Genomic DNA, 26,159 nt, shown 5'->3' with positions numbered 1-26,159 from the left:
CCGATCCCATTTGCCCAATCATTTTGTGCGCGCCCGGACTGTTTTTGGGGGCCTTATACACTTAGCTATACAAATATATATCTCTAATTAAGTGAATCTTATGATGTAAAAGGAAACGGCAAGTTGTATTTAGTATTTAACTAATTACTATTTAAATTGTGTATTTAGTTCACTGCGATGTATTTACATAATTGAATATATATATATTTTACAGTATTTTAAAAATAAATATTTGAAGTGAATAAATTCAATCAAAATCAAATATATGAGAACTTCACAGTAACTCAAAATTAACCCCGAGCTCAGTGTGAACGAGTCGATTTATTTAGTTTTCATCAATTGCTTAAAGTCTCAGTGTGTACAATCTATTTTATGGAAAATAGTGTGACCCTCCTGCATAAGTCAGGGTGACCATCAAAACATCGCCCATGCGATAGTAATGCAAAATACGGTCACCATAAATTGGCAACACTGGCCCCGGTCTGAAATAAGCCAATTTGTATTTAAGCCCATTTATCTGAGTTAAAAGCCAGCTCGGGATTAACAGGTGATTCATTCAGTATGCCCACCATTGGAGTTAAACGGGATCTGCTCTTCGAGGCGCTCGGCAAGACGTACAGTGAGTTCGAATAGTCCACGTGTAATCACGTTTTCATCGCTTGGAGCTCCCTAATGTTTACCCCTTTCCCGTAGCCGATGATGAGTTCCAGGATCTCTGCTTTGCCTTCGGTTTGGAGCTGGACGAAGTGGTAGGTGCTGCTGACTATTAAAGAGTAAACACATGTTAAAATCCCGTGAAATAATGCCCACAGACCACGGAGAAGCAGATGCTGACCAAGGAACAGGGCGATGTGGCAGCGGCGGCCAATGCCAGCGAGGAGATCATCTACAGAATCGACATACCCGCCAATCGTTATGATCTGCTCTGTTTGGAGGGTCTGGTCACGGGTCTGCTGGTGTTCCAGGGAAAGTAAGAAACATCGCTTTCATATTAATGAAACTATGCTACAGGACTGTGCCCTTTTAGACTCAAGCCGCCTAAGTTCCAATTTGTGGAGCCGGCCAAGAGGCAGGTGCTGAAGATTGACCCTTCGACGGCGCAGATCCGTCCCTACGCCGTGGCCGCTGTGCTTCGGAACGTGACTTTTACGCAGGCCTCCTACAACAGCTTCATCGATCTGCAGGACAAGCTGCATCAGAACATCTGCCGCAAACGTACGCTAGTGGCTATCGGAACGCATGATCTGGACACCCTACAGGGACCCTTCAGTTACGAGGCTCTGGCGCCGGATCAAATCAAGTTCAAGCCACTTAACCAAACCAAGGAAATGACTGGCAGCGAGCTTATGGAATTCTACTCCACGCATGCGCAGCTGAAGCAATATCTGCCAATCATTCGGGAATCACCGGTTTACCCAGTGATCTACGATGCCAACCGTGTGGTGCTTTCACTGCCGCCCATCATCAACGGTGATCATTCCAAGATCTCGCTGAAGACCAAGAACGTGTTCATCGAGTGCACGGCCACGGATAGAACGAAGGCGAAGGTGGTGCTGGACACCATTGTATGCCTCTTCTCCGAGCACTGCGCCCAGAAGTTTACCGTGGAGCCGTGCGATGTGGTGCAACCCGATGGCAGTGTGATCTCCTATCCGGAACTGGATGTGCGCGAGGAGCGGATATCGGTGAAGCGCGCCAATGCCTATATTGGCATCGATGAGCCGGCGGAAAAGCTCGCAGATATGCTGACGCGCATGTATCTGGAGGCCAAGGTCGATGGCGACTCGCTGGTGGTTAAGATCCCGCCCACTCGTCACGACGTGATCCACGCGTGTGACATCTATGAGGACGTGGCTATTGCCTACGGCTACAACAACATTAAGAAGTCGCTGCCTGCATTCATGCAAATAGCCAAGCAATTCCCACTGAACAAACTGACCGAGCAACTGCGCGAACAGGTGGCCCAGGCGGGCTTCACCGAGGCGCTGACCTTCACGCTCTGCTCACGGGATGACATTGGACGCAAGCTGAACAAGAACATCGACGCCCTGCCGGCCGTGCACATAGGCAATCCCAAGACCCTGGAATTCCAAGTAGTGCGCACGACCCTATTGCCCGGTCTTCTCAAGACGCTGGTGGCCAATCGAAAGATGCCGCTGCCACTGAAGCTCTTCGAGATCAGCGACGTGGTGGTTGCGGATGAGAGCACGGAAGTTGGTGCCCGCAATGAGCGAAGGGTGTGTGCTGTAAACTGCAATAAGACCGCCGGCTTTGAGGTAGTCCACGGCCTGCTAGATCGCGTGATGCAATTGCTCTCTGTGCCCTGGAAATCGGCTAGCGGCACCAAGGGATATTACCTTCAGGCTACAGAGGGTAAGTTGTCGATGAGTTCTTGTGATCTTGAGTTAACCATGTTCCATTTCATTCCAGATCCCAGCTACTTCCCCGGTCGCTGTGCTAATGTGATGTACGACGGTGTTGTCATCGGCAAGATTGGGGTTTTGCATCCCACAGTGCTGCAAGCCTTCGAGCTGACCACGCCCTGTTCGGCGGTGGAGTTCACCATTGAGCCTTTCGTCTAAAAGATTGAAGCGATTTGTTCAACATTTTCTAAGAAAAGTTCACAAATAAATTATCACAAATTAATAAATAAAGCCAAGGTCTTGTTATTTATGAAAGCTGCAATTCCAAGCCAGTTCAAACAAAACACTGTTGTAATTTTTTATTTATGCTGTTTAATGTTCTCTTTTATATTTTTCCTTCAATACAATAATAATAATTATAAGAGTAATAATAATCCGTAGTATACTCATATAGTGTGTATTTAATATATGTAGTTTTTGTTTTTCTTCTTTGCATTTTTTTTTGTTTTCATACTTTTCATATTTGAAGTATATTTATATTAATTTTTAAATTAATAAATCTATGTGAATTTAATTTCTTTCGCTTGAAAAAAATTCTATATTTATTCAGTATGCTTTTGTATTTTTCATTTTTATTCCCATCGTTTTGTTTGCGGTTCAATCAAGGATCTCATAATCAATCATCATCTCATAACGGCTGTATGTCCTTAGATATTCGGTTGTATCTTTTTGTTAATCAACAAAATCGAATAAAGGTCCTGTCGGGCATATCGGGTATGTGTTTGGGTTTAGGTGTTTGTGTATGTGGTATATATATTTCTCGTAATTTGTTGTGTCAAATAACTTAAACAAACATCTCCACATTCTCATTACATTATTTGCTTGCAGCTAAAACATTGAAAAATAGAAAAAAAGTAGTTTCATGCTTCACTTATATTATCATTTATTTCGTATTTTCATATTCATCATTATCATCGATAAAGTATATCTTGCAATAACCATCGGATTTGTTGTGTTTCTGTGTGTTATTAGATTATGCGTGGGTTCTCTAAGCATTATATATCATCGTCTCAAGCAACGTTATCGTTCTCCTCTAGAATTTTACAAAGCAATTGCATTACGACCCCCACCCACACCTTTGACTTGTGTCCCGGGCTCCGGATTTCACTCGTGCCTACTGGAGGATCAGGCAAGAAGGGTTTTTGTTAAGGTTTATCAAGTGTTTTTACATATCTTCTTCTTCGTTAGTTTCACGTTCCGCTCGCGTTCATTGGGTGATCGAAATAAAAGTTCGTGTATCTCATATATGCTATTCCCTAGTATATATTTTAGATAGGTATATATTTTTTATGTACGTCTATGAGCAGTGTCGGAAAAGCATCAAAGATGGCAAGCAAGCGCCGCTTCGTCGTCTCGTCATCTTAATCATCATAATCATCGTATCGTATATCGTTTAGTTCTCGTAAATGGAATATTAAAACGTTACTCGACCATTATGTTATTGATGTTTTACTTAGTTATATAAGCAATTTCAATTTCTACTAACTACATTTTTCGGGGTATCGACCACACCAAGGGTTTCATCATTCACTTCTCACCAAAGAACACCAAGCTCAGTAGCAGCTCCACCTCGGATGTTTCGTTCGGATTGGTTGGTTTGGTAGTAGTTTGCGGTATGTATACGTTTTAAGTTGAATTAAGTAATTATCTGTCGGCTGTGGTTTTTCGTTTCGTACTTTTTTTGCGATTCATAGCGTATGCATATGCGTTTTCATAGCTTTGTTCTAGTTTCCGGTTTCGTTAGCTTCTTGTTGTTTAGTTTAGATTGGGGTTTGGTTTTTGTCGTGGAAAAACTGGGGAATATAGAGAATAGTGCGCGCCTTGAATTTACAGTTTCGACATTCATTTGTTGCCTTTATTAATGTTATTAAATATATATATAGATGTATTTATGTATAAGTGTTGTAATAAAAGTTTGTGTACTTTAACTTTAGCTGGCGCTAAACATTTCAATTTAATGTTTCATTCATAAGACTGACTTTTATCCTAACGTAAATGTATTTGTGTATATGTGGGTGCGTGGGTTTGTGTGTGTGTTGTGTGCGGGGAAAGGGGTTAGTGCTTGTATATGTGTGTGTGTGAAGATTTACTTTTCGTTTCGTTTTCCCTATAGCTCAACACACAAAAAGCTACCACTAACTTCATGCTTCTTCAAAAATTATCAATACATTTAAAAATAAATAATATATATTGGACCCAGTTGCCTGGGAACCAGTTTCGAACATGTTTTCTTCTAGCATTTTGCTTTTTTTTTATCATTTTGCATTTCTTTAGCGTTTTTATGTTTATATGTTTGCGGTTAAATTTCACGTTTTTCCTGCGAAGTTAAATAATTACCCGAATTCAAACGTTTTTATATTGTTAAACTAAAGAACAAAGCCATGTAGCAATTTTCCATCTAGCTGTTGCTGTTAGTTGGTTTCCACGAAAGTTGACAGGCAGTTAGAAGATTTAGGATTGGGGAGAAGAAGCCGAGAATCCGAATAGTAATCGTACAAATACAAAAAATATTATTTCGCTTTGCATGTTCAAATCAGTGAGATGCTATTGATGTTGACGTTTCTGCTAGGTCCTGGTAATTTGTTTGCAGGAGTTCTCTCAGCCAGAGCTGCTCAGTTCAGGCATCGAAGAGATCCTCCATTTGAGTTTCGCTGGCACATCAGTTGGACCAGTTGGTGGTATAGTTGGTCCAGGGCATCTGTATGAAAAGGGAAGCATTGCGTTAGTGATATGGATTTTCAACCAATTTCATCGTTCTGAATGCAATTGCTAACTTACGTGTTTGTCGTGGTGATCCCACACCTCCATCTTGTCCGGCATATGTGCGGAGATGTCAACGGCTCCAGGGGCGCCCACAAAATGCTGGTAGCCGTATGAGGGCATCAAGTTGACGTGCTGCTGCTGCTGGCTCATATTTGGAGGTGCCTGCATGTTGTGGTAGTCCATTGGCATCTAAAAATATTGGAAATATCAAATTAAATAATGCCAATCTTGAAAAAAATTTCATCAATCAATATTACAGTCATTGGCTCATGCTGCTGCTGCTGCGGATAGGGTCCGTTGTTGTATGCCCTGTACTGCTGCTGCTGCGGCTGCTGCTTCAGCCAGTTGAGCGGTTGTTGCTGTTGCTGCTGCGACTGCGGCGGAGGAGGCGGCTGCTGCAAACCCGGAGGCTGAGCCTTAAGCTCATGTGCCCATGGGGGCAACACACTGGCTAGAGCATCTTCCATGTTAAGTGACGGGGCTCCCACGTTAAAGTAGTTGTTCTTCCATGATGCGGCTCGCTCAGTGCCTATGGGACGCGGCATCTTGCGAATGTCGTCGTGGTTGGGCGACATGGCAGATGGTGAGCCCATGCCCGCCATTCCGCCGGCACCATTCTCCAGGTGCAGCATATCACGGCCCGTGTATGAAGGATACTCCAGAGTGCCGCCATACCAACGCTGTGCAGCTGCTCCTCCTGGCTGTCTGGCAGCCCCTCCAGGTGGTTGTCTGCCTGGATTTCCTCCAAATACATTCGACTGCGTTCCTCCCTGCGGCGGTGGCTGCGGTGGCTTGGTGTTGCCTTGCGGAAAGATGACGCGTGGATTCAGGCGCAGCACGTTATTAGCATCCACGATGAACGACGATGTGGGATCCATTGGATAGTTCAGCTGCTGTTGTTGCTGCTGCTGCTGCGAGGCTCCCACCATCCTTTGCAAATTTTGCAAAGTCTGCATATTCTGCAAATTCTGCTGCTGACGATCGATCATCGCCGAGGCGGCGGCGGCAGCTGCGGCTTGGGCAGCCGCAGAATTGTTACCGCTAGCTGGGTTGGAACCAATCGCTCCAAATGTGGGCGGTGCTCCGGCCTCCTGCGCAGAGATCGGCATGGGCACATGGCGCTGGATGGGAACTGTGGCCGTGGGCGGTTTGATAACGCCTGGCGAATGGGCAGGAGCCGTCTCACCCAGTCCTTGGGTTCCATTGATGGAGGGTTGACCCACTGCGGGATTGCCCTCGTTGGCTGACACCATGGGTGATCTGGCTGGTGCTGTAGCAGGCCCTCCTGGTCCACTGGTGATGATGTTGAGAGCTTGTTGGCTAGATTGCGGTTGTTGCTGCTGCTGCTGCTGTTGGATCACATTACCTACAGGAGGCGAGGTGGAGTGATTCGACGAGGCCTTAGAACTGCCAACGGGCGAGCTGAGGATGTTGCGATTGTATCCTGGTGCCTTGGAAGCATCCGCTTGCGGCAGACCATCGCCCACAGCTCCTGCTCCACCGCCGATGCCTGGATCACCCAACTTGCCCCACTGCGACTGCTGATAGTCACTGAACAGGGAATATGCGCTAGACAACTTGGCTGCTAGCTGGGCACTGAAGCTATCGCTGGAGGTGTTTGCTGCACTGGCGGCCATCAGATCGTTCAGTAGGTTTGTATTGATCACGAGATTTTGCTGGGACGTCTGTGGTTGCTGGTTTGGCTGTTGTGGCTGCTGCTGAGGCGCTTGTTGTTGCTGCTGTTGTTGTTGCTGCTGCTGATGCGGCTGTTGTTGTTGTGGCTGTGGGCCAGGAAGTGGTGCTGGCTGGGGTAGTTGCTGTTGTTGCTGCTGCTGTGTTTGATGCTGTTGCTGGGCTTGGATGGGAGATCCAACTCGCTTACTGGGCGGCGCAATGGGAGCAATGGGTTTCACATTGCTGTTGGTAGCTGCTGCTCCTGCTGCCGCGGCTGCATTCACGGCGGCCACATCCGCTACATTAAAGGTGCCAATTGGTCCAGCCAATATGTTGCTGTTGCTACTGTTGCCACTTACACTTCCGAGCTGGGCAACGTTGGAAGCCGCCGTTGCTGCAGGTCCTCCTTGGCCAGCTACAGGCTTGCCACGTCCAAATGGAGCCACCACGCCACTGCTGCGCCCACCGGCAGAGGTGATCACCGCAGATGTAGTACCACCACCCTCAGCCTTTTTGGGCGAGGACTGTCCAATAGCCGCTGCCTTTGCGAAATTCTGTGCACCCGGCGACACAGTCGATGATTTACCCAAAGTGGTACTGCTCTTTTGTGCAGCTGGCAGGAATTTGGAAGAGCTTTCTGACTTGCTCTTGATCACGCCATTTGAAGAGCCACTTCCGGAGCTGCGACCAGGCTGCTGTTGGGCAAGATAGCTACTGCCAGCCCTGCCGTTCCGGGAACCCGATCCACTCGAAGCCGACACCTTGGTGCTACTGCCATTAGACTTGACCGACGTTGATGACCGTCCACTTGGGCCCTTCACTGACTGCAGCTGCTGTTGCTGCTGCTTGTGCGCATTGCTGTACGAAGCTCCCGCTGGTGTAGTAGAGCTAGCTGACGAGCTGGAGGATGTGGAGGTGGTGGACGCAGCTGAAGAAAAGGTATACGCATTCACACCGGCAGCAGTGCGATTGTCCCAAGTTCCCACGGACATCGGTGTGCTCGCTCCGCCACTAGACGCCTGCTTAATACTGCTGTTAATCCTGGGCAGCATTTGCAATATGTCCACATCGGGATCCTTGATAAGTGCCAAAATGAGCATATGTGCCTGTTTTGTAGCATCGGTTAAGCCCTTGATCGTGATGCAACGCTCTGATTGGTTCTTGCCCTGCTTCTCCACCTCGATGTGAGCACCAGTGGTGGCGCGAATGGCGTTAATGTTGCTTCCACCTCGTCCAATAACCCTGGAGATGGCATTCACGGGCACTTGCACCTTCTTGCAGGTCATCTCGGGAACCGAAGACGCTGCTGTAGTGGTGCTGGTGGCCAGGGAGCTCGAGCTGTTGCTGGAGCTGTTGCCTAGGTGGTGGTGCGGATGGTGCTGCACGCTGGTGGCCGAACTGGTGGCTGTCACAGGCAGTGGGGCTCCACTCGCTCCCACCGCTGTGGTCTGCTGGGCGCTGCTCTTGCGGACTACTTCCTTCCAGCCATCGACTTCGGTTCGCTTCGCAGGATTCAAACTTGTGGCACTCGCAGCTTGTGACACTGGCTTTGCAACTTCCTTCCGAGTAGTATTGGCGCTACTGGTGTTGGTAGCGGTGCTGCTGTTTATGTTGCTCGCAGACTCGCTGCTCTGCAGTTTGCTGGAGCTACTGGGTTGCTGCTTGGCTGGCAGTGCAACCTCCTTGGGCGCAAGATTCTCTTTCTCACGCTTGTTGCTGCTGCTGGACGAGCTGTTCTTTTCTTCCTTCTTCTTAAGAGCAGGTTCCTCCTTCTTCACATCGAGCTGACGCTTGAGAGGGGCAGCCTGTTGTGCGGCAGGAGGTGGCTTTACAACTTCCACTGCGGACTGCTTCTTCGCACAGATGCCCTTGAGGACGGTGTTCGATGTGATTACTGGTTGAGTTGGTTCTACCGATATCAACACCTTGTTTTTCGCCTGCTTCTTGTTCTTCTTTCCCTGGTTGTTGGTGGACACGGAATTGGCTGCCGCTTCCGCAGCCTGAGCGGACTGACTGCCACCGAAGCGCGCACCTTTGGTGTCTCCGCTGGAGCACGAGCCCTGATCGATGCCAGAGTCTCCCTCCTCGCGGGCGGCGGCCGGCGCTGCCTCATCGTCTTCATCGTCCTTGTCGGAATCATCATCCTTGTCACTGACGTCATCGTCATCACCTTGCATATCGTCTCCGCCAGCCCCATTGCCCTGTTGTTGACGGCGTTTCTCTTCTTTCTTCTCCATCTTCTTCTTCTTCTTGCGCTCACGACGACGGGCGGCGGCAGCTTTGCGGCTCTCCTCGCGAGTACGCTCCAAATCCAGCTCCTCCAAAAGGATCGAAGCATTCTTATTGGCCTTGACGGCCTGGGCCTCTTTGGCGCTACGCAGGATCTTCATGCAGTCAAAACACTTGTCTATCAGCTCTTTGTCACTTATGGTACCAATGAAGCGAATCATCTCCTGGTCAGAGGGAAACTGCGACACATACTGTACCATCCACTTCACAATCTTGGTGTGCCCCTTGCGGAAAGCAGCCATCAGACAGGAAACACGCCGATTATCCTGTGAGTCAATGTCAGCATTATGGTCGTACAAAAGCTCAACCACACTCAGGTGACCACCATGGGCAGCCAGCCAGAGTGGGGAGTTACCCTTCTTATTTTTTACCTCTACGCTGGCATTACGAGATAGCAGGAGCTCCACGAACTTTTGATGGCCCTTGTCGGCGGCAATTGTTAGAGCCGTATCTCTGGACGTCGGTACCGGAGCAGCATTCACGTCCGCACCCTTGTCCAACAGAACGCGACCGACCTCTATGTAACCGCCTGATGCGGCTTCCATGAGTGGTGTCAGACCCGTCTTAGCTCGATGCTCCACATTGGCCCGTCGGTCGAGCAGCAGACTTACGACCTCGTGTCTTCCCTGGAAGCAAGCCAAAGTCAAGGCCGTATTGCGATTCGTCTCGATCTGGGCATTTATGTCGGATCCCTGATCCAAAAGCAACTTAACCGCCGGCGTATGACCATTCATGGCGGCTAGCATAAGCGGTGAAATGCCCAGCTTGCTGCCCGTTCGCGAGTTGATCTCTGCTCCATGGCTAAGCAACAGTTTAATGATGTTCACATAGCCTCCACTGGCTGCCAAGCTCAGTGGAGTGTAATCAGAAACATTGCGGTGCTCCTTGTTGGCACCAACGCTAAGCAGAAGTTCCACCACCTCGTATCGGCCGCCAGAACATGCCAGGGACAACGGTGTATCCTTCGTACGCTCTGATTGAGCCTCCAACTCAGCGCTGTGCTTGAGCAGAATGTCCACGACTTTGTCGTGGCCAGCGGTAGCGGCTAGGATAAGCGGTGTGAATCCCTTCTTATCACGGTGCTCGATGTTTGCTCCCCGATTGATCAACAGTTCCACCAGCTCTTCATGACCGCCGGCACAAGCCAAGGTTAAAGCCGTGTCGTGGTTGGATTCCGTCTCTGAATCTATCTCGATAGTCTTGTCCAAACTCACGGTGGTCGCAACTGCTAACTGGTTCTGCACTAGAACTTGTTGCTGGGCTGTTGCGACCTGAGGCTGTAGATGCAGTTTGGTGTTCTCTGCGAGGGAAAATTATTTAAGTTATTTAAATTTGATGAAATAAAGCATGTAATGTGGTTATTTGTAAACACTACAAATGAATAAGATAGTAATTATGTACGGATGACCCACCTTGAATGCCGGCTGGTGTCTGGCGCACCACGCAACGACGTTCCTTGCGCGACTGCTTGTCAATGGCCTTTTTGGCAATGCCGCCGGGCATCGACTTGTTTGAGCTCACACCGCTGCTGGGCGCGGGAGTAGGCGTGGCCATTGGCCAAATGGAGAGCTCGTTTTGTTGCATTTGCTGTTGCTGGGAGGCCTGAAGAGCGAATTGTGTATATCCTACAGCAGGCTGCGGCACTACAACAGAAGCGGGATGCGTCTGCGTGGCCACCTAGAATGGAATGTATAGCGCATAAGACTTCAATCGATTCTATCGAGTTGTATGAACATACCTGATGCTGGACACAGGTTGGTGGACACGGCGGCGGATGCAGGTTAAAGTGTTTTTGCTTGAGTGGAATTGCTTGAACACCCACAACAGGAGCTCCTGCCGGCACCTGGCCGCTTCGCTGAAGCAATAGCTCCTGAGCCACCTGCTCTAACTCACTCTGGGTGGGCGGACGCTGACCGCCAGTTCGATGCTGAAAGAGATGCGCCTGCTCAGCGTGTAACTGCTGCTGTTGCTGTTCGGTAAGAGGCTCTCCAACGCCCTGCTGTTGCTGCGCCTGATGCTGGGCCATGTGTGGTGGCAACTGGAAGAGCAATTGCACTGGCGGAGCATTCTTGTCGCCGCTCTCCACGTTGTAAACGAAGTTGGTTGGAGGCTGCTGCTGGTGCTGGGCAGCCACAGCTTTAATGATGCGCGCGTTGGAGTACTGCTGAAGCTGCTGCTTTAGTTCTGGATCGTTTTCCAGTGCAAGCTGTTGGTGTTGCTGAAAATCGGATGCATTTGGCAAAGCTTGGTGATGAAGTTGCTGCTGCTGTTCATCCGTAAAGGGCAGTAAGGAGAGCGGTGTTTGCTGGTGTTGCTACAGAGAAAAGTAAATAATTGTATTTTTAAAAATCCAAATCCCGCAGATGGGAAAAATGAAACCAACCTGAAGGTGCAGTTCCTCAGCATCGAGTATCCGCTGCTCTAGTTGGATGTTTTGCTGCATGGGATAGTCGAGGAGGACAAGATTTGCCTGTCGCTGGGCATCCTGCGGAACGTCGCCTGGGTTAATGAGACCTGGCGACCTTACCACGCCCACCAACTGCTCCTGACCAGTCCACTTGCCGGAAGATTGCGCCCAATTTCCAGCAAATCGACCCTTGCACATCTGATTTAGGCTAAACTCGGCAAGCTCGGGATAGTTTAGGCTACTTGCCAATTCCTATAACAAATAGTAACAGTATATGGTTATTATATGCAAATAATGTTTAAAACAACAAATCAATTAACTTTCATATCCTTATTAGTTAAAATTAACTTGCCTGGAATATATCCTCCATTTCGCCATCATTGGCAAAGTGCTCCAAGCCCGAATATAGATCACTTGTGCTAGCACTACCGTCATCTTCTGCAAACAGAGATCGTCATCGTAACCAAATTAGAATATATATATCACAAATATCCGCTTCTGATCTTACCGCATTGCTGATCTCCCTCTCCATGCTGCTGCTTCTGGTGGACTACAGACGCTTTGGCGTGCGCAGCTGCCGCGGAGGCTGCTGCCAACTGCTGCTGGAGTACGCTGTTCAGAGCCGCGTTGCTGTTGGCCGCTGCTTTGAGATTGCTTATTTGGGGCAGGACATGAACCAGATCCGAGTTGCTAAGTTCAGGCGGGAAGTCGCACAGTGTCTGCGAGGTCAGGATTAGGTTTTCCAACCGAGTGGCCATTTTGCGCTGTTTCAATGGCAACGAACTGGCACCGCTTTTGGAGTTGTTATTATTGTTGCCAGTTCCTTGGTCGCTGTCAGGCTCGTCCAAGAAGAACTCGTCATCATCTGCATCATCTTCTTCTTCCTCGCCTTCTCCACCACCTTCGTCTTCGTCGATGTAGTCTACCTCACCATCGTTGTCCACCTCCGCGTCTTCGTCATCATAGTTCAGCTTGTCGCCCTCACCGCTGTTGGTATCCTGCTCTTCATCGTCATCATCCTCCTCCTCGTCATCCTCCTCTTCCTCCACAATTATGCCATCCTCCCTCAGAGCGGCCGCTAATTCAATTGGCTCCGGCGGCAGTGTGTTTTCCTCGCCATCTGCACCAGCACCACCGTCATCCTCGCATTCGCTCTCAAGATCCGAACTAATCTCAACCTGATCCTTGTTAACCGCTGCCACAGCAGCAGCTGCTGCTGCGGCCGAGCACAGCGTGGCCAAGTTCTTCATCTCGGCAGGAGGCTCGGATCCGAGCTGATCTTCGGTCGGTGAGGACATGGTAGTCTCCTCCATTTCCGGCGGAGTCTCAGTGGGCGACTTTGGCTGATCACCAAAGAAATTGTGCACTCCCACCATATGCCAGCCGTCCTTGAAGAAGTTCAGCTGGGGTGTGTTAAGAGCCAGGTCTTTTCTGCCCCTTGGACCATTTACCGCCGTCTCCAACATGCCACGGAAATCGTCCATGGCCGTCTTGCGCTGTAGAGCTACATCCATGGTCTGCTGTTGCAGCTGCTGATCGACATAGTTGCCGCTGCCAGTGGGCGAGGGAAGTGGAGATGCCGGAGAAATAGAGTAGGCCATGTTCGCGGATGAAGCCGCTGCTGCGGCTGCAGCCGCTGCACTGTCCAGTCCAGCTACTCGCTGGTGATGCAGTTGAAGTTGCTGCTGAAACTGGAGATGCGGATGCTGCAAGTGCTGCAAATGCTGCGTATTAAAGCGTTGTGTTAGTTGGATGAATAAGAAAGGTGGGCGTTAGCAAAACGTACCAGGTTATTATAGATGGAGACCATTGGGTTCGGCAACACTTGCTGGGCGTGTTGGGCAGCAGCTGCTGCTGCCGCCGCCGCTGCTGCTGCTGCGGCCGCTTGCTTCCGGTTGTTCTTGTTGGTGGCCTTTACCTTTGGCCTGTCGCTGATAGCTGTGCTCTGTAGAACTTCCGAGGAATGGGTTATTGCTCCTCCAGAGTTTCGCTGTAATTGACAATCCAGTTGTTATAGAAATTATTGTATAAGTAAGACAACATGTAGGACTTACCGCTGGGGTCTGGGCGCAGGCGCTATTGTCCAGTGCGGTCGGTACGGGCTGATTGTTGTCGGCTCCTGATTGTAAAGAATAATACAATGAATAAGAACCTTTAAAAGGAAACATTAAGCTGTGTTTTAGCTCACCTTTAAGGGCTAGCTCGTTAGGGTCACTGCTGCTACTCTCCGGCGGAAGTTCACCCTTCTTTAGCTCCGGCATAAAGCCGCGTCTGCGCTGCAACCGTGGATCCTCTCCAGCGCATGCAAACTGAGGGGTCTTTCCATCCTCACCCAAAGGCTGTGTGCGCACCTGCTCGCCATGCTGTTGTTGGTCAATAAACTCCACAACTTCGGCGGTTTTCAACGAGCGATGGCGGTTGGGAAGCATGGCCTTTAACTTGAGCTGACCTGGCTGAAGTTGCTGCTGCTGTTGCATTACAGGCTGCTGGCAAACGGTGTGGAAGAGTACAGGTGGAGCGGGCGGTGCCTTTTGCGGCGGCTGCAGAGAATTGATGTGCTCCATGTCCAGGTCGAAGTGCTTACATGGAACTAACTGGTGCTGGCCGGCTGCAGGTGGCTGCTGTTGTTGTTGCTGCTGCTGCTGCTGTTGCTGCTGATCAAAGCCGGGCTGCAAATGGAACAATCTCGACTTTGCAATAAGACCCTCCTGCTGCTGAGCGCCAAGAGTAGTCAAGTCAATTCCTCCGACTTCGCCATACTCCTCCATTCCAGTCTCACTGCCCGTGGTACTGGTTCCGGCTCCCACACTCATTCCCGCAGTAGCCGTAAGTTGCAGATCACCGGCATCCAAAAATTCGCCAGTTCCCATTGCCACGATGTTGGAGGATCCATTGCCGGCACTGCTGAACTGTTGCTGGTGGAAATGTTGTTGATTGGATGCACGTGCCGCCTCAGACAACTCATGCAAGCCAGGGGGAGCGTTCAGCTGCTGCAACTGATGCTGAAGCTGCTGCTTCATGATCTTTTGACGCATCTGATTTGGACCAGGTTGGTTGCTGGTTGGTGCTGCCTGGGTAACATTCGCAGCCGCTGCGTTTTCCGTAGGCGAAATGTTCGGATAGCGGAAGAGTAGCTCGACCACACGAGTGTGTCCACCCTTGGAGGCTTCGATTAACATGGTGCTGTTGTCCTTCAGCTTGTGGAACGGGTCGGCGTTGTTCTTTAATAGCAGTTCCACCACAGACTGATGACCCCCGGCACAGGCTAACGACAAGGCAGTGTGGTCATTACTGGTGGTCTGTTTGTTGACATTAGCGCCCTTTTGAATGAGGAACTTGACAGTGCACAGGTGTCCGGCACGACAGGCTTTCATTAGTGGCGTTCGACCACCCTCGGACTCGTGCTCCAGTTCAGCTCCATACGACAGCAGCACACCGGCCGCATCTGTGTGTCCGTTCTCACAGGCATGCGTCAAGGCGGTATCGCCCGTCTGGGTCTCTGCATGGACATTGGCCTTCTTCTTCAGCAAAAAGCTTACCAAATCGGTGTGTCCCTCCTGCGAAGCTTCCATGAGCGGTGTGGAAGCACCCAGCTCAAGATTAGCTCCCTCCTTGATCAGGAATGCAGCCACCTCCATGAAGCCACCGCAACAGGCCAGCGTCAAAGCTGTCTCCTGGGTCTCCTCGGTCGTGGCATTGATGTTTGCACCCTTGCTGAGCAAGAGGGCTACCATCTCCTCGTGTCCCTCGCGAGCGGCCTCCATGAGCGGGGTGTAACCCTCATCGTTCACCTCTTCGATGTTGGCTCCCCTCTCGATCAAGAGTGTTGCCAATTCCACGTGACCACCGCAAGCAGCCAACGTTAGCGGGGACTCGAAAGAGTCCGTAGGCATGTTCACCTGGGCACCGGAGTCCAGCAGCAGGCGAGCCACCTCCACATGGCCGTCCATTGAAGCCTCCATAAGGGCAGTGTGCATTTCGTCGGTTTTGTGCTCCTGATCTGCACCTGCCTGAAGCAGGAATCGCACCATGTCCAGGTGACCCTTGTAGCAGGCTAGTGTGAGGGCGCTCTCCTTGAATTCATTTGAGTGGGTGTTGATTCCGGCTCCATGTTCAAGCAGCACCTAAATGGGTACAAGGATAACCGATATGCAATTAGCTAAGCGATTACAAAGTTTAAAACCAATACATTACTGCCGAATGCATCAGATAAGATCAAACTGAATCACAGAGCTTGGCATCTTGCCTACGCCAATCAGTAACGCGATTCAGGTCGCAGGTGTGCCAACACTCTCAAATCTCGGATTATAATCACTTGCAGTGTATACCGTAAAAAGACTAGTGATTCTATATATTGATTGCACGACATATACTGGTATCACTTACCTTGGCTACCTCAACGTGGCCGGCGGAAGCTGCTTCCATCAAGGGAGTGTGTCCGTTCTCGTTCTGCTCCTCGACGTTGGCGCCGTGCTTGAGCAGCACCTTCACCACGTCCACCTGACCACCGGCACAAGCAAACATGAGCGGGGTGTTGCCCGTGGCGCAGTGGGCGTTCACATCGGCGTTGTGGTTGAGCAGCAGTTTGACGATGTCCAAATGACCGGCGGATGCAGCTTCCATTAGAGGCGTTGAGTCCTTTTGCCCTTTGTCCTCCACTTGGGCGGCAGACATGGCCAGCAGAACCTATGACAGTATTAGAATAGATTAGATGTGTCCATGAATTGCCCCACGTAATGTCTATTTCTTGTTTCGTCTTTTTCGACTTTGTCGGCATTTTTTTTCTTAGCTGCGAACTAATTCGGGGCTATTTATCGATAAACCAGCTGAGTGGGCGTGAGTGGCGATGCTACGTCGACGAATAGCCCGTTAAAAATGTAATTGGCGTGATGCATTTACTTTATAAATAATTTACTAGTTCCCAGCAGAATTACCGAGTTACCGAAATTAGTCAAATTGCAAAACGTTTTAGAGAGATCATAACCCTTCATACCTGAGCCAACTCGTAGTAGCCCGCAGAGCAGGCCATGGAGAGCAGGGACTCGCCATCATCCGTTGAGGCGGCGGCATCGTTCAGGTTCACGTTGCCCTTGCAAAGCAGCCGCTTCACCGTATTGACATCATTATCCGTGCAGGCAGCCACGAGGGATCTGGAGAATCCACTGCTACAGCAATAGGTAAATAGATTGCGAGTTAATATACAATGCATTCCCTGGTACAGAACGTCAACACTCACTTCTTATCGCGGGGACTGTTGGCGCAGCGCATCTTTGTCAGCGCCTGCTTGGTCTCGTCGATGGCGTGAGTGGCGTGGCGCAGGACAGGAGCCTTCTCGTTGGCCGCGGCCTCGAGCAGAGCGGAGATATTGCTGGAACGCTTGTTGTTGGCATCCAGGAGAAAGGAACTCACTTCGGGCGCGTCCTCTTCCTCGTCCTCATCGTCGATCTCCTCGTCGTCCGCGTCGTTGTCCTGTAGCACATCTGGAGGAATAGGATAGTCAAGAAATTACTATAACGTGAAGCAAGTATAGAAGCTTATTAAACTTACCTATCTCCTCTTCGTCCTCCTCTTCTTCTTCGCCTTCGGACTCATCAGAGTCTTCCGACTCCTCCTCCGTTTCGTCCTCATCCTCGCGCACCTCACCCTCGTGCGGACAGCTATCCGGATCCGATTCTGGAATATCGTCCTGTAAGGGAGAATACATTTTGATTCATTAGACTCTGGCTGCTGTCAAGTCAAACTATTTTCTACTAACGAACGAATATACGAGTATAAAAGAGTAAAAGCTGGAAGTTACAAATTAAAGAAGCTATTTAATAGTTGATCAGTAGAGCCCATTCTTGTTGTCTAAGGCCAGCAACAAAGTGGTGTGGTTTAGGTGTGTTTAATCATGTGTGCGAGGAGGAAGCGGAGTAATTGGGTTATAGATCGATCAAGTATTCTGCGTAAATTAATGTTTTAGTACAACTGGTGGTATGAAGGTTTAGGAACTTTCGTTTGCCTTTTGCCTTCAGTTAATGGATTATGTTGGGTTTTCTTTTAACTTTTGGGATGCGGATCGGGAAACTGGTTTATAACGCGAAACTGAAACTTACCAGGAGATCTGGCCTTAAACACAAGAATGCCAATAGGATCTACAAATAAAGAGAAACGAAAGAAACGTGTACATAAATAATAAAAATTAACGCAGGCACATAGAGAAGAAGACTCTTTTAGGGCTAGTTGAACTATATTGTAGAGGTTACAGCGAATTTACATGGACGATTAAATGCAGCAGATAGTCCACGCTGTATCGGAATCTTCGTATCATTGCTTTGGTAAAGTTTTCAAAAAACGTGCTAGAAGTTGAGCGGTCAACCATTGCTGCCTTGTCCATTTGTTCTTCTCAGATGCGTTGGAATTCGTTTACAACGGAAATTTAAAGAGGTCTATTTTTTTTGTTTTAGGTCTAATTCAACAATTCACAAACTTCAAATATGACAAGGACTGCATGGCAAGCGAGAAACGTTTTAAAACAATCCTACAACAAAACAAATGACGTTTGAACAGAGTTGCCAATGCGACGAAAAAGCGATGGGAGGGCAGGTTGGCCAAAAATGTAATTATCGATAACAGAGTAGAACGAGGAGAAGACGTAGAGTGAAAATTAGCAGAAAACAGGACAATCATTTTAATGCACAGTTTCTGTTACTCATGTATGTTGACTTTCCATATTATTTCCCAGATCAACAAGGAAAAAACCTTTTCTGACCCTGATTTTTACCACATTAGCAAGTAGTAGTGGGGAATTTCAAGAGCCGCATGAGTCAGAGAGTGCAGTTCGCACATCGATTTAAATACGGCACACACACATACACTCACACTCTACTTAAATGTGCGAGTGTGTGTGTGTTTACGCCCACGCCTTAAATTATTGACCAAAATTTAAAATAGGGAAAGACATTGCTGAAAAATATTGCCGAAATACATTTTCAACACGAGGCCAAGTGCTGTTTGCTTAACCTTTGATGAATGAACAGAGGAACATAAAGAACATAACCAAGCTGAGGAGCAGAGAGAAACGGCAGCGGAAAGAAAAGAAAAGCAAAGAGAACCTACAACAAAAATTCATCATGAACGAGTTCAACAGCAGCCGTTCGTTTGTTCTCGTTGCTGCGCATTGGTATGCGTGTTGGCCCGTGTTTGTGTGTGTGTTTGTAAATTTGTGAAAAAGAAAAGCAACCATAAAATATTTGCACGCTACCGCAGAAAATAATCAGCAGATTGTCTTTCTCTTGACCAAAAAAGTAAGATACCCAAGGTACATTACACTCTAAATGCGTTATTATTATTATGGCTCTTATTTATTATTGTTTTTTAAGTGTTTGACATACGTTTCACTGCTGCAGCAACAAAAACAAGAACAGCTAGGAAGAAGCAGAAGCGGCACTGGCGTTGCCAGACCGGCAATTGACATCTTTGTCACGCTGCCCAAAAGAGAATTCGCGAAAGCAGTCGAAAAAAAATTATGTACATGTGTAAGCAGCGAGGAAATTAAACTACTAATTTGCGTGGGAGAGGCGGGGGGTCAATTGCAAGATCCCATCGATGCAATGACCTTTGATTTTAATTGAGTAGCTGCAGCATAAAAGCTTTTACGTTTTTTCTTCTTTCAGCTTGCATTTTGCATTTCGCAAACGTGCTTGTTTGCTAGACAAAGAAATACATAGGCATTTACGCATACTATGGCAAGCCAGCGAGCAGTCGAACAGCTGATAAATCATTCACTCACACTAACAAGCGAATAGGGCTAGCACACACAAACAGCCTTCCGGTGTGTATGAGAGAAAGAGAGCGACGCTGCAACAACAATTACGTGTAGCACAAATATGTGCGATCAATTCGATTCGAGGTATTTCCCCACGTAAAATTGTATATAATGCAAATCTGTGGAGCGGCATGCGTGGATTTAGTTTGAAATATAAATACTTGTTCGTTCAACTACAATAATAAATCACTCGGTTATTCTGATAAGGAGTGTTTGGTTATCACTTGGCCGATAACACTACGCCTTTGAGCATCTGTCTTAGCCAAATTGTTTGCAGTATCAATCAAAATTGGCTGAGGGTAATTACATATATTACTTTATGTTTTAAACTATATGTATGTATATGTTAACACTTTATGTAAACATCCAAAAATAAGATGCCATGCCTGCAATTAAAATGCTGCTTAGCATTACCATCTTATTTAGACTATTTTGGTTTTTGTGACAAAGCTAGTGTTATCCACAGTTCATTGTGTTGCCTGTAACTCTAAGCAACATTAGATGGTTCCGAGTAATAGCAAATGGGTTTATAAAGATGAGTGTAGTGAGTGTGTTTATGACTAAGGCCAAACAAAAACTATTTCTACTTCTAGAGGCGTCGAGTAACAAGCTTGAGTTTTCAAAATAGTACCAAAATGTCAGCTTTCGAAAAGATCGATGGACATGCAGGACAACTTTAAAGCGAATACAATACTCTTTAAGATGTTTTAGAGACAAGTCTACGTAATGGCTAATATGCAGAGGTGGGCTCACTCACCTCAGAAACGGACTCCTCCTCCGATTCGGACAGGTCTGTGGTGACGGGCTGGGGATAGAACTCGGTGTCGGTGTCCGTATCCGGCGTGATGATGTTCTGCAGCGCCGAGGAAATGGCATTCACGATGCCCGCCGACGAAGACAGGGAGGAGGCGGTTGACGACATGGACGAGGTGGCGGAGCGATTGGAGGCGGAGGCCGAGGCAGCGGCAGCTGCATCCTTTAGCTTTTGCTTAAGCACGACAGCGGCATTGGCCATATCAACGGCGGGATTCAGGGCCATTCTGGCCCCGCCTACCGCTCCTACTGATGATGATGATCCTGATCCTCCTGCGCCTGATCCACCGGTAGCAGCGCCAGCGTTGCTATCGGCGGCAGCTGCGGCGGCGCCCATCAGCAGAGTGGTTGCGGCGAATTTCAAATGCGCCGAATCCTTGCTGGTCAAGTTGGGTGCATTACCGGTAACGGGCTGCTGCTGTTGCAAGGCCACCTGTCGCTTCAGGGCGGCCACTGCTGCTCGGGTCTTCTTCGAGGACGAGGAGCTGGAGGAACTACTACTGGGGGCAGGAGCAGTTGCGATTGCTGCTGTTGCCGCAGCAGCAGTTGCATTTGCAGGAGCGTTGGTTGCAGGCAGTGCTGGGCTGGGCGCCGAGGCCACGGCGGCACGGAACTTGGCGGCACTTCCAGCTCCGGTGTTGGTTACCGATGCGGGATTGGCAATGACCGTGGTGCTGCCACCGCCACCGCCACTGCTGCCACTCCCACCGCCTCCGCTGCTGATGTTCGTTGTTGTTGAGGTGGTTGTGCTACTGCTGGCCGTGGGCGGTGTGGGCGTGGCCGAGGACTGACTGCTACTGGTTCCAGACATCTTGGCAGTGTTATTGGTGTTGTTGTTAACTTTCAATCGACTATTGCTGGGTAAAGGTGTGTTGGTTAAAACGCCTGATGACTCCGTCGTCGTCAGTGGTTCATTCTTGGCCGTCAGGATCTTCCGCCCGCTGTTTTTCAATAGAGCGGCGGCTATCGATTGTCTGGCGGCAGCGATTCGGGGTAAATTATGATTCAACTGTCTGTTGGGGTTTTGATTGGTGTTGTTATTGTTATTATTGGATCCAGAGCCAGAGCCTGCGTTATTCTTGCTGGTTGCTGGTGCTTTCGGTTGATTGGTTGTGGTTTGTTGGTTAAAATACGCTGTGGAGCGCACATTCAAGTCATCGCTTTCATGGTTTTTCGCATCATTATTCATTTTACTCTCTCGCTGGAGGTTCTGTGTTGTTGGGGTTATTCTTTTTGATTTACTTTCAATTCGCGCGTCCTTTTGGGTATTAAAAGAGGTAAAGGTAAAGAAATTAAAATTTTTTTTTTTGGGTAAACAGATGTCACGTCCCAAATAAATTTCACTACAAGTGAATTTAACAACTTTGTTGATGTGTTTTTCAAAGGTGTGTAGGGGCACGGCAGTGACGGCGGCGGCACAGAAACACATCAACAAAAATAAGTTCTTGGGTTATATTGATTTTTGGATATTGTGAGGAATCGGTTTATATATATGCGATGGGCAAAGAAACTAACACACACATTCGCACGCGCGCACACACACACACACACACACACGTAAGCACATGAGCCAGCGAGGTGGCAACACTGCGCATTCTTTCACTTTGCCTTTGCACACTCGTTCGTACATCGTTCGTTCGCATTTAATTCTCCCATTCCAATTCCCCTGTCCACTGATTCACATTTTTACACCGAAAATGGTTCAGGTGCAGGCCGAAACAAAAAAATTGCACTAAATCACTCAATTTCCCCACGTTTCGTATCGCCAATTTCGTTTATTCACGGATACAAGACCAATCGATGCGCAATTAGGACTCGGGGCAACGTGCTTCACTATTTATATAATCGCAGAGGGGAGACGCCGCCGAAACGACCAATCGATTGTTGCACTCTACAAGTTTACTAACTTTCGAGAACTTGGAATTGCAATACTTTATTTATAAAACTTTTCGCAGCAGTTTCGACTTCGCCCGAACGAACGAAGAAAAAATCACTTTTCGACTTTGGCGTATGCGTTTCTCGCTTGGTCGATAGCCTCGTCTCTCTCCCGCACACGCGATGCCCTGACGCGGCCAGTCGGATCGCTGTCACCATCCCGCTCACACGCGCAGACGAAGGCAGAAAATAGCTAAGCGACTGAGGGAAAATTTTTTTGCCACTATTCCGATGTCGATTTTCACCAATTAAGTGACGTTTGCTGGTCAAAAAACTAGCACAATCCACGCCCCACCCGATCCCCAACAATTTGGTGATATTTGCGCGTATTACCGTATAAAATTTCTAGCAAATTAATCAATTTTTCAGCAGTGTTAAATTCTCTGTCAATCGTCAGAGTTTCGGATCGCCATATTATTCCCGGATATTGAAAGAAAAGGTAGGACCGTACTGCGACTCACGATGTGAACTCACATCGATATTTCTCCCTTCACTTTTGTTTCCGGCGGGGTGGTATTTTTGAATACTCTTGCTGTGGTCCCATTAGTTTTGTATTTGTTTACTAACTTTTCTCTTGTTATATATGAGAGCGCTCATAATATGGAGATATTTTTTTAAAATCTTGCAAATTCAAAATTTTCTGATTTTGATTTTGCGGTTATATAAGCGACCTTGCAATGTCTTACTTTTTAATTTAAAACAAATTTTCACTGTTACAAGTGTGCCCATGTAGGAAAAAATGTACAAGGCTAAAATTATCATCTTTAAGATTTTCAGAGTTTTTGTTTGAAATAATTAAATACCTTATATTTCCGATTATGAGTATATTAATGATTTACCGCTAAATATTGTGATTTTTAACCATCAAAAGGAAACCTGGTTATTCCCGTTGTTCTTTCGGGCCGAACCGGGAAAGTCATCGATAGTATCGCGTACATCCGATTATCGTGCCAGCTCTAATTTTTTTCCAAACTAACAACACGACGTGTCATTTGCCGGACTCGCAGGAATAAAACGATATTAAAATGCACACGGTTTTAACCCGGGGAAACGCCACGGTGGCATACACGCTGAGCGTTCTGGCCTGCCTCACCTTTAGCTGCTTCCTGTCCACCGTCTTTCTGGACTACCGGACCGAGGCAAACATCAACACGGTCAGAGTGCTGGTGAAGAATGTCCCGGATTACGGAGCGTCCCGGGAGAGACACGATTTGGGCTTCGTGACCTTCGATCTGAAGACGAATCTCACCGGCATCTTTAACTGGAACGTGAAGCAGCTGTTCCTGTATCTCACCGCCGAGTACCAGACACCGTCTAATCAGCTCAACCAGGTGGTACTGTGGGACAAGATCATCCTGCGCGGCGAGAATGCCGTGCTGGACTTTAAGAACATGAACACCAAGTACTACTTCTGGGACGACGGCAATGGCCTGAAGGACAACCGCAACGTATCGCTATACCTCTCGTGGAATATCATCCCGAACGCAGGACTCCTGCCCTCCGTTCAGGCCACTGGAAAGCACCTGTTCAAGTTCCCGGCCGACTATGCCACCTCGTCCATTTAGAGCTTAGGGCTAATGCTAAATAAAGCTGGTTCCGCCCGGGTTCCCTAGCTTGCAGTGTCTATCTAATAAAACCCCAAATAAAATATCTTCGTAAAGATTTCGAACTGTATCCCAAACGAAAGAAAATTAAGAGAAATTCGTTGAAAATAATTTATTTTTGGTCCATTTTTATAATGACAATTTTATCTATAGTTTTCTATAGTAATTAACCAGCGAGTGACTGCAGAGCGCCAGCACTTAGTTTTCGGTTTTTCGTCTCAAATCGGGGTTTGGCAGTCGAACTAGGGTTCCCATCCAAGCCGGAAGCTTGGGTGTTGAGGGATAGAGCGACAACCAAAATAGCAATGAAGAACTTTCCAAAAATTTAGAAAATATTAAACTTCGGAATGCAGATATTATTAGTACCAACTCACCAGTTTTACTGAGGCCATGTTGATATCCGTTGAAGAAATCTAAAACCATACTAAAAATGTACAAACGATCTCCAATATATATATGTCCCGTATTCAAGGCCGTATCGAATGGGTTGGTCTCAAAAATTAAAACTGAATCAAATTCGTTAACATTTTTTACAAGTCTTACACAGTCGAAAAGACTAATTGACCTTTGAAAATGTAATCCTTAAGCCGGAGATGATGAACCCAAAATGTGGAAATACTCTTTCGCCCAATTCACAACTGATACGAATAAGAATGGATTTTGGATTCGGTAGATTATTTTTATTTGAGACTAGAAGCATTCATTAGATTACTTATTTTACAATGGGGTTTTTTAAATGTTATTTAATGCTGCAGCATCTGACAGGCGATAACACAGTTGTCCTTGATCTAGTTTTGTACAAAAACATAATAGATGGACATCAAAAATGTTTATTTATAAGATCGGTTAAGTCTTAATATGGCAACGTATGGAGACAATCGTAATACTTGCGTAAATGCATTCAGGAGTTGGCAGTTTTCTGATTATTTATCAGTTTACATATATTAGCCTTGGTATTTAAATGTTTCCCCACTGGGGACATGCGAGCGTATGTTGATTTAATATTCGTTGGTCTATTATACTTATAATAATTAAACAGAAGTAAATAAAATTATCTAATTATAAAACAATACATACTTTCTTCAATGGCTATAAATTTGATATACTTTGAGATCGTGTTCTTGAGATACTTGTTTACTATTCGTTTCTCGCCTTTTGGCGATATTCGTCTAAAACTTCCCGCATTCGCTTGACAAACATAGGCTGATCTTTCGGAATAAAGCCCAGGAAGGCGTTCCTCGTGGGCGAATACAGCAGCATGATAACCTTGCAGACGACCTCGGAGGAAAATCGGGCACAGCCGCAACTGCCGGCGGTCATCGACGATGCTAGCGAGTCATGTTCTTCTCCAGGTGTCGATCGGAGAATTATAAGTTTCGAGTCCTTTATAAACTCTCCGGCGAACTGACCAAGGTAAATTGAGGGCATCAAAATCATATTCATATCAGTTGGCCAATCCTCCGCACTGATCCCGGGATCTCCGTTTTTTATAGCGATGTACACGGAACACTCAAGCTTGTGACTAATGCTTGGCTCCTCTGAATTTGCTTGTGTCGACCAATTCAGAGTTCCAGTCCATAGAAGTTCATTTATAATGGCATCTTCCTCCTCAGGAGGCGGTTCTGCTGGCTGTGGCTGTGGGCTGTGGGTCTTGGGTGTATGGGTGTTGACGCCCGGCTTTCGTTTTGCACCCTGAAGAACCTCCTGCAGTCGTTCGCTAAACGAATCCTCATTGTTGGGTATGAAACCAACCAAAGCTTGATGATCGTGAGAGTAGATAAGAATTAGAGCCTTGATGTTGCAGTTGGGATTGGAGAAGTGGATGCAACCAGTGAAACCGGAGCTCATTGCCGTAATCAATGAATTGAGTACCTCTCCTTGGCTGGATCGGAAAACAACCATCCTGGCATCCTTAAGGAATTGTTCGCCAATTTTACCCAGCACTTTTTTGGGTATCAGCTGTGTTTTCAGCTTGATTGGCCAGTTCTCCGTGTTGATCTTCGGCTGACCTTCTTTAATCATGGAGCAGATTTTACATTGGAGCGTGTGCAGAGTCTTCGGTTGATCCAATATCTGTGCGTCCTCCCATTCGAGCTCTCCACTCCAAATTGGTTCCTTTGTGTCAGCATTTTCAGGATTTTCCGGGTCTTTTTGCAAAAGCAACGCCCCAATCATATGTGTTAGACAATCGAGCTCTCCTTCGTCATCATCCACTCCTCGGGCTTCCTCTGGAACCGGCTCCATGCCTAATTCAAGATGCAATCTAATTAAATATGGATTTTGTTGGATAGGCAACTTTTCGGTTAAAAATTTGTTTAACTTTTTGTTTATCAGTGATATGGTTCTTCTTCTTCTTTTAGCGGTTTGTTATTGGTATCGCACTATCGGTTGACTGGTTGGTCGATTGGCGGCCATCGAGATGCAACGCAATGCAACCCTGGCCA

General features: G+C 47.5%; 5 protein-coding genes and 1 long non-coding RNA gene across 12 annotated transcripts; 3 read left to right on the top strand and 3 right to left on the bottom strand.

Annotated features, from left to right (window-relative positions):
- The first annotated feature begins 448 nt into the window (after nt 1-448).
- LOC6607712 (phenylalanine--tRNA ligase beta subunit) lies at nt 449-2,654 on the top strand. The gene is made up of 5 exons (XM_002032440.2): nt 449-619; nt 694-749; nt 813-970; nt 1,028-2,373; nt 2,431-2,654. Exons 1-5 carry the CDS (start codon nt 562-564, stop codon nt 2,580-2,582), a joined length of 1,770 nt encoding a protein of 589 aa, XP_002032476.1. The 5' UTR covers nt 449-561; the 3' UTR covers nt 2,583-2,654.
- A 624-nt stretch (nt 2,655-3,278) lies between these two features.
- Nucleotides 3,279-22,545, bottom strand: LOC6607710 (ankyrin repeat and KH domain-containing protein mask). Of its 6 annotated transcripts, XR_004362045.1 has the most exons (19): nt 22,445-22,545; nt 20,121-21,434; nt 17,652-17,690; nt 17,104-17,242; nt 16,793-17,036; nt 16,550-16,721; nt 15,943-16,242; nt 13,745-15,680; nt 13,611-13,675; nt 13,343-13,546; nt 12,065-13,280; nt 11,909-11,994; nt 11,533-11,808; nt 10,888-11,463; nt 10,562-10,826; nt 5,444-10,449; nt 5,202-5,375; nt 4,761-5,121; nt 3,279-4,216 (listed from the first exon to the last, which is right to left on the bottom strand). XR_004362045.1 is itself a non-coding variant. In XM_032721388.1 (18 exons), the coding sequence occupies exons 2-18, from the start codon at nt 21,363-21,365 to the stop codon at nt 5,083-5,085; spliced, it is 11,982 nt and encodes a 3,993-aa protein (XP_032577279.1). In that variant the 5' UTR covers nt 21,366-21,434; nt 22,445-22,545; the 3' UTR covers nt 3,282-5,082. The 6 variants fall into 6 exon arrangements, 5 of the variants coding, with proteins under 5 accessions (XP_032577279.1, XP_032577281.1, XP_032577280.1 ...); XM_032721388.1 differs by having other exon boundaries at nt 3,282-5,121; XM_032721390.1 differs by having other exon boundaries at nt 3,282-5,121; nt 12,065-13,271.
- LOC116801486 lies at nt 18,331-19,569 on the top strand. 2 transcript variants are annotated; one of them, XR_004362048.1, is made up of 3 exons: nt 18,331-18,842; nt 18,918-19,073; nt 19,212-19,569. It is a non-coding gene; the product is annotated as an uncharacterized LOC116801486 (long non-coding RNA). The 2 variants fall into 2 exon arrangements; XR_004362047.1 differs by having other exon boundaries at nt 18,331-18,856.
- A 527-nt stretch (nt 22,546-23,072) lies between the features above and the next one.
- LOC6607709 (signal peptidase complex subunit 3) lies at nt 23,073-23,826 on the top strand. Its single transcript, XM_002032437.2, has one exon. It carries the CDS (start codon nt 23,137-23,139, stop codon nt 23,674-23,676), a length of 540 nt encoding a protein of 179 aa, XP_002032473.1. The 5' UTR covers nt 23,073-23,136; the 3' UTR covers nt 23,677-23,826.
- LOC6607708 (accessory gland-specific peptide 95EF) lies at nt 23,813-24,144 on the bottom strand. Its single transcript, XM_002032436.2, has 2 exons — nt 24,090-24,144; nt 23,813-24,028 (listed from the first exon to the last, which is right to left on the bottom strand). Exons 1-2 carry the CDS (start codon nt 24,105-24,107, stop codon nt 23,882-23,884), a joined length of 165 nt encoding a protein of 54 aa, XP_002032472.1. The 5' UTR covers nt 24,108-24,144; the 3' UTR covers nt 23,813-23,881.
- Nucleotides 24,145-24,378: 234 nt separating this feature from the next.
- On the bottom strand, nt 24,379-26,070 carry LOC6607707 (protein PTOV1 homolog). The gene has a single exon (XM_002032435.2). It carries the CDS (start codon nt 25,957-25,959, stop codon nt 24,853-24,855), a length of 1,107 nt encoding a protein of 368 aa, XP_002032471.1. The 5' UTR covers nt 25,960-26,070; the 3' UTR covers nt 24,379-24,852.
- Nucleotides 26,071-26,159: the final 89 nt, after the last annotated feature.

This window comes from Drosophila sechellia, chromosome 3R (genome assembly GCF_004382195.2).
Source record: "Drosophila sechellia strain sech25 chromosome 3R, ASM438219v1, whole genome shotgun sequence".
In the NCBI taxonomy this organism is placed as follows: domain Eukaryota; kingdom Metazoa; phylum Arthropoda; class Insecta; order Diptera; family Drosophilidae; genus Drosophila; species Drosophila sechellia.
This window is presented reverse-complemented; position numbering and strand designations above follow the sequence as displayed.

Excerpts from the sequence above, each read along its gene's own strand:
- LOC6607712 (XM_002032440.2), top strand. The coding sequence starts at position 562 with ATGCCCACCATTGGAGTTAAACGGGATCTGCTCTTCGAGGCGCTCGGC. Across the intron at positions 750-812 it reads GTTTGGAGCTGGACGAAGTG|ACCACGGAGAAGCAGATGCT; the intron begins GTAGGTGCTGCT and ends TAATGCCCACAG. Across the intron at positions 2,374-2,430 it reads TTACCTTCAGGCTACAGAGG|ATCCCAGCTACTTCCCCGGT; the intron begins GTAAGTTGTCGA and ends ATTTCATTCCAG.
- LOC6607710 (XM_032721388.1), bottom strand. The coding sequence starts at position 21,365 with ATGAATAATGATGCGAAAAACCATGAAAGCGATGACTTGAATGTGCGC. Across the intron at positions 13,547-13,610 it reads CCTGCGCCCAGACCCCAGCG|CGAAACTCTGGAGGAGCAAT; the intron begins GTAAGTCCTACA and ends TGTCAATTACAG. Across the intron at positions 11,995-12,064 it reads AGAGGGAGATCAGCAATGCG|AAGATGACGGTAGTGCTAGC; the intron begins GTAAGATCAGAA and ends CTCTGTTTGCAG.
- LOC6607709 (XM_002032437.2), top strand. The coding sequence starts at position 23,137 with ATGCACACGGTTTTAACCCGGGGAAACGCCACGGTGGCATACACGCTG.
- LOC6607707 (XM_002032435.2), bottom strand. The coding sequence starts at position 25,959 with ATGGAGCCGGTTCCAGAGGAAGCCCGAGGAGTGGATGATGACGAAGGA.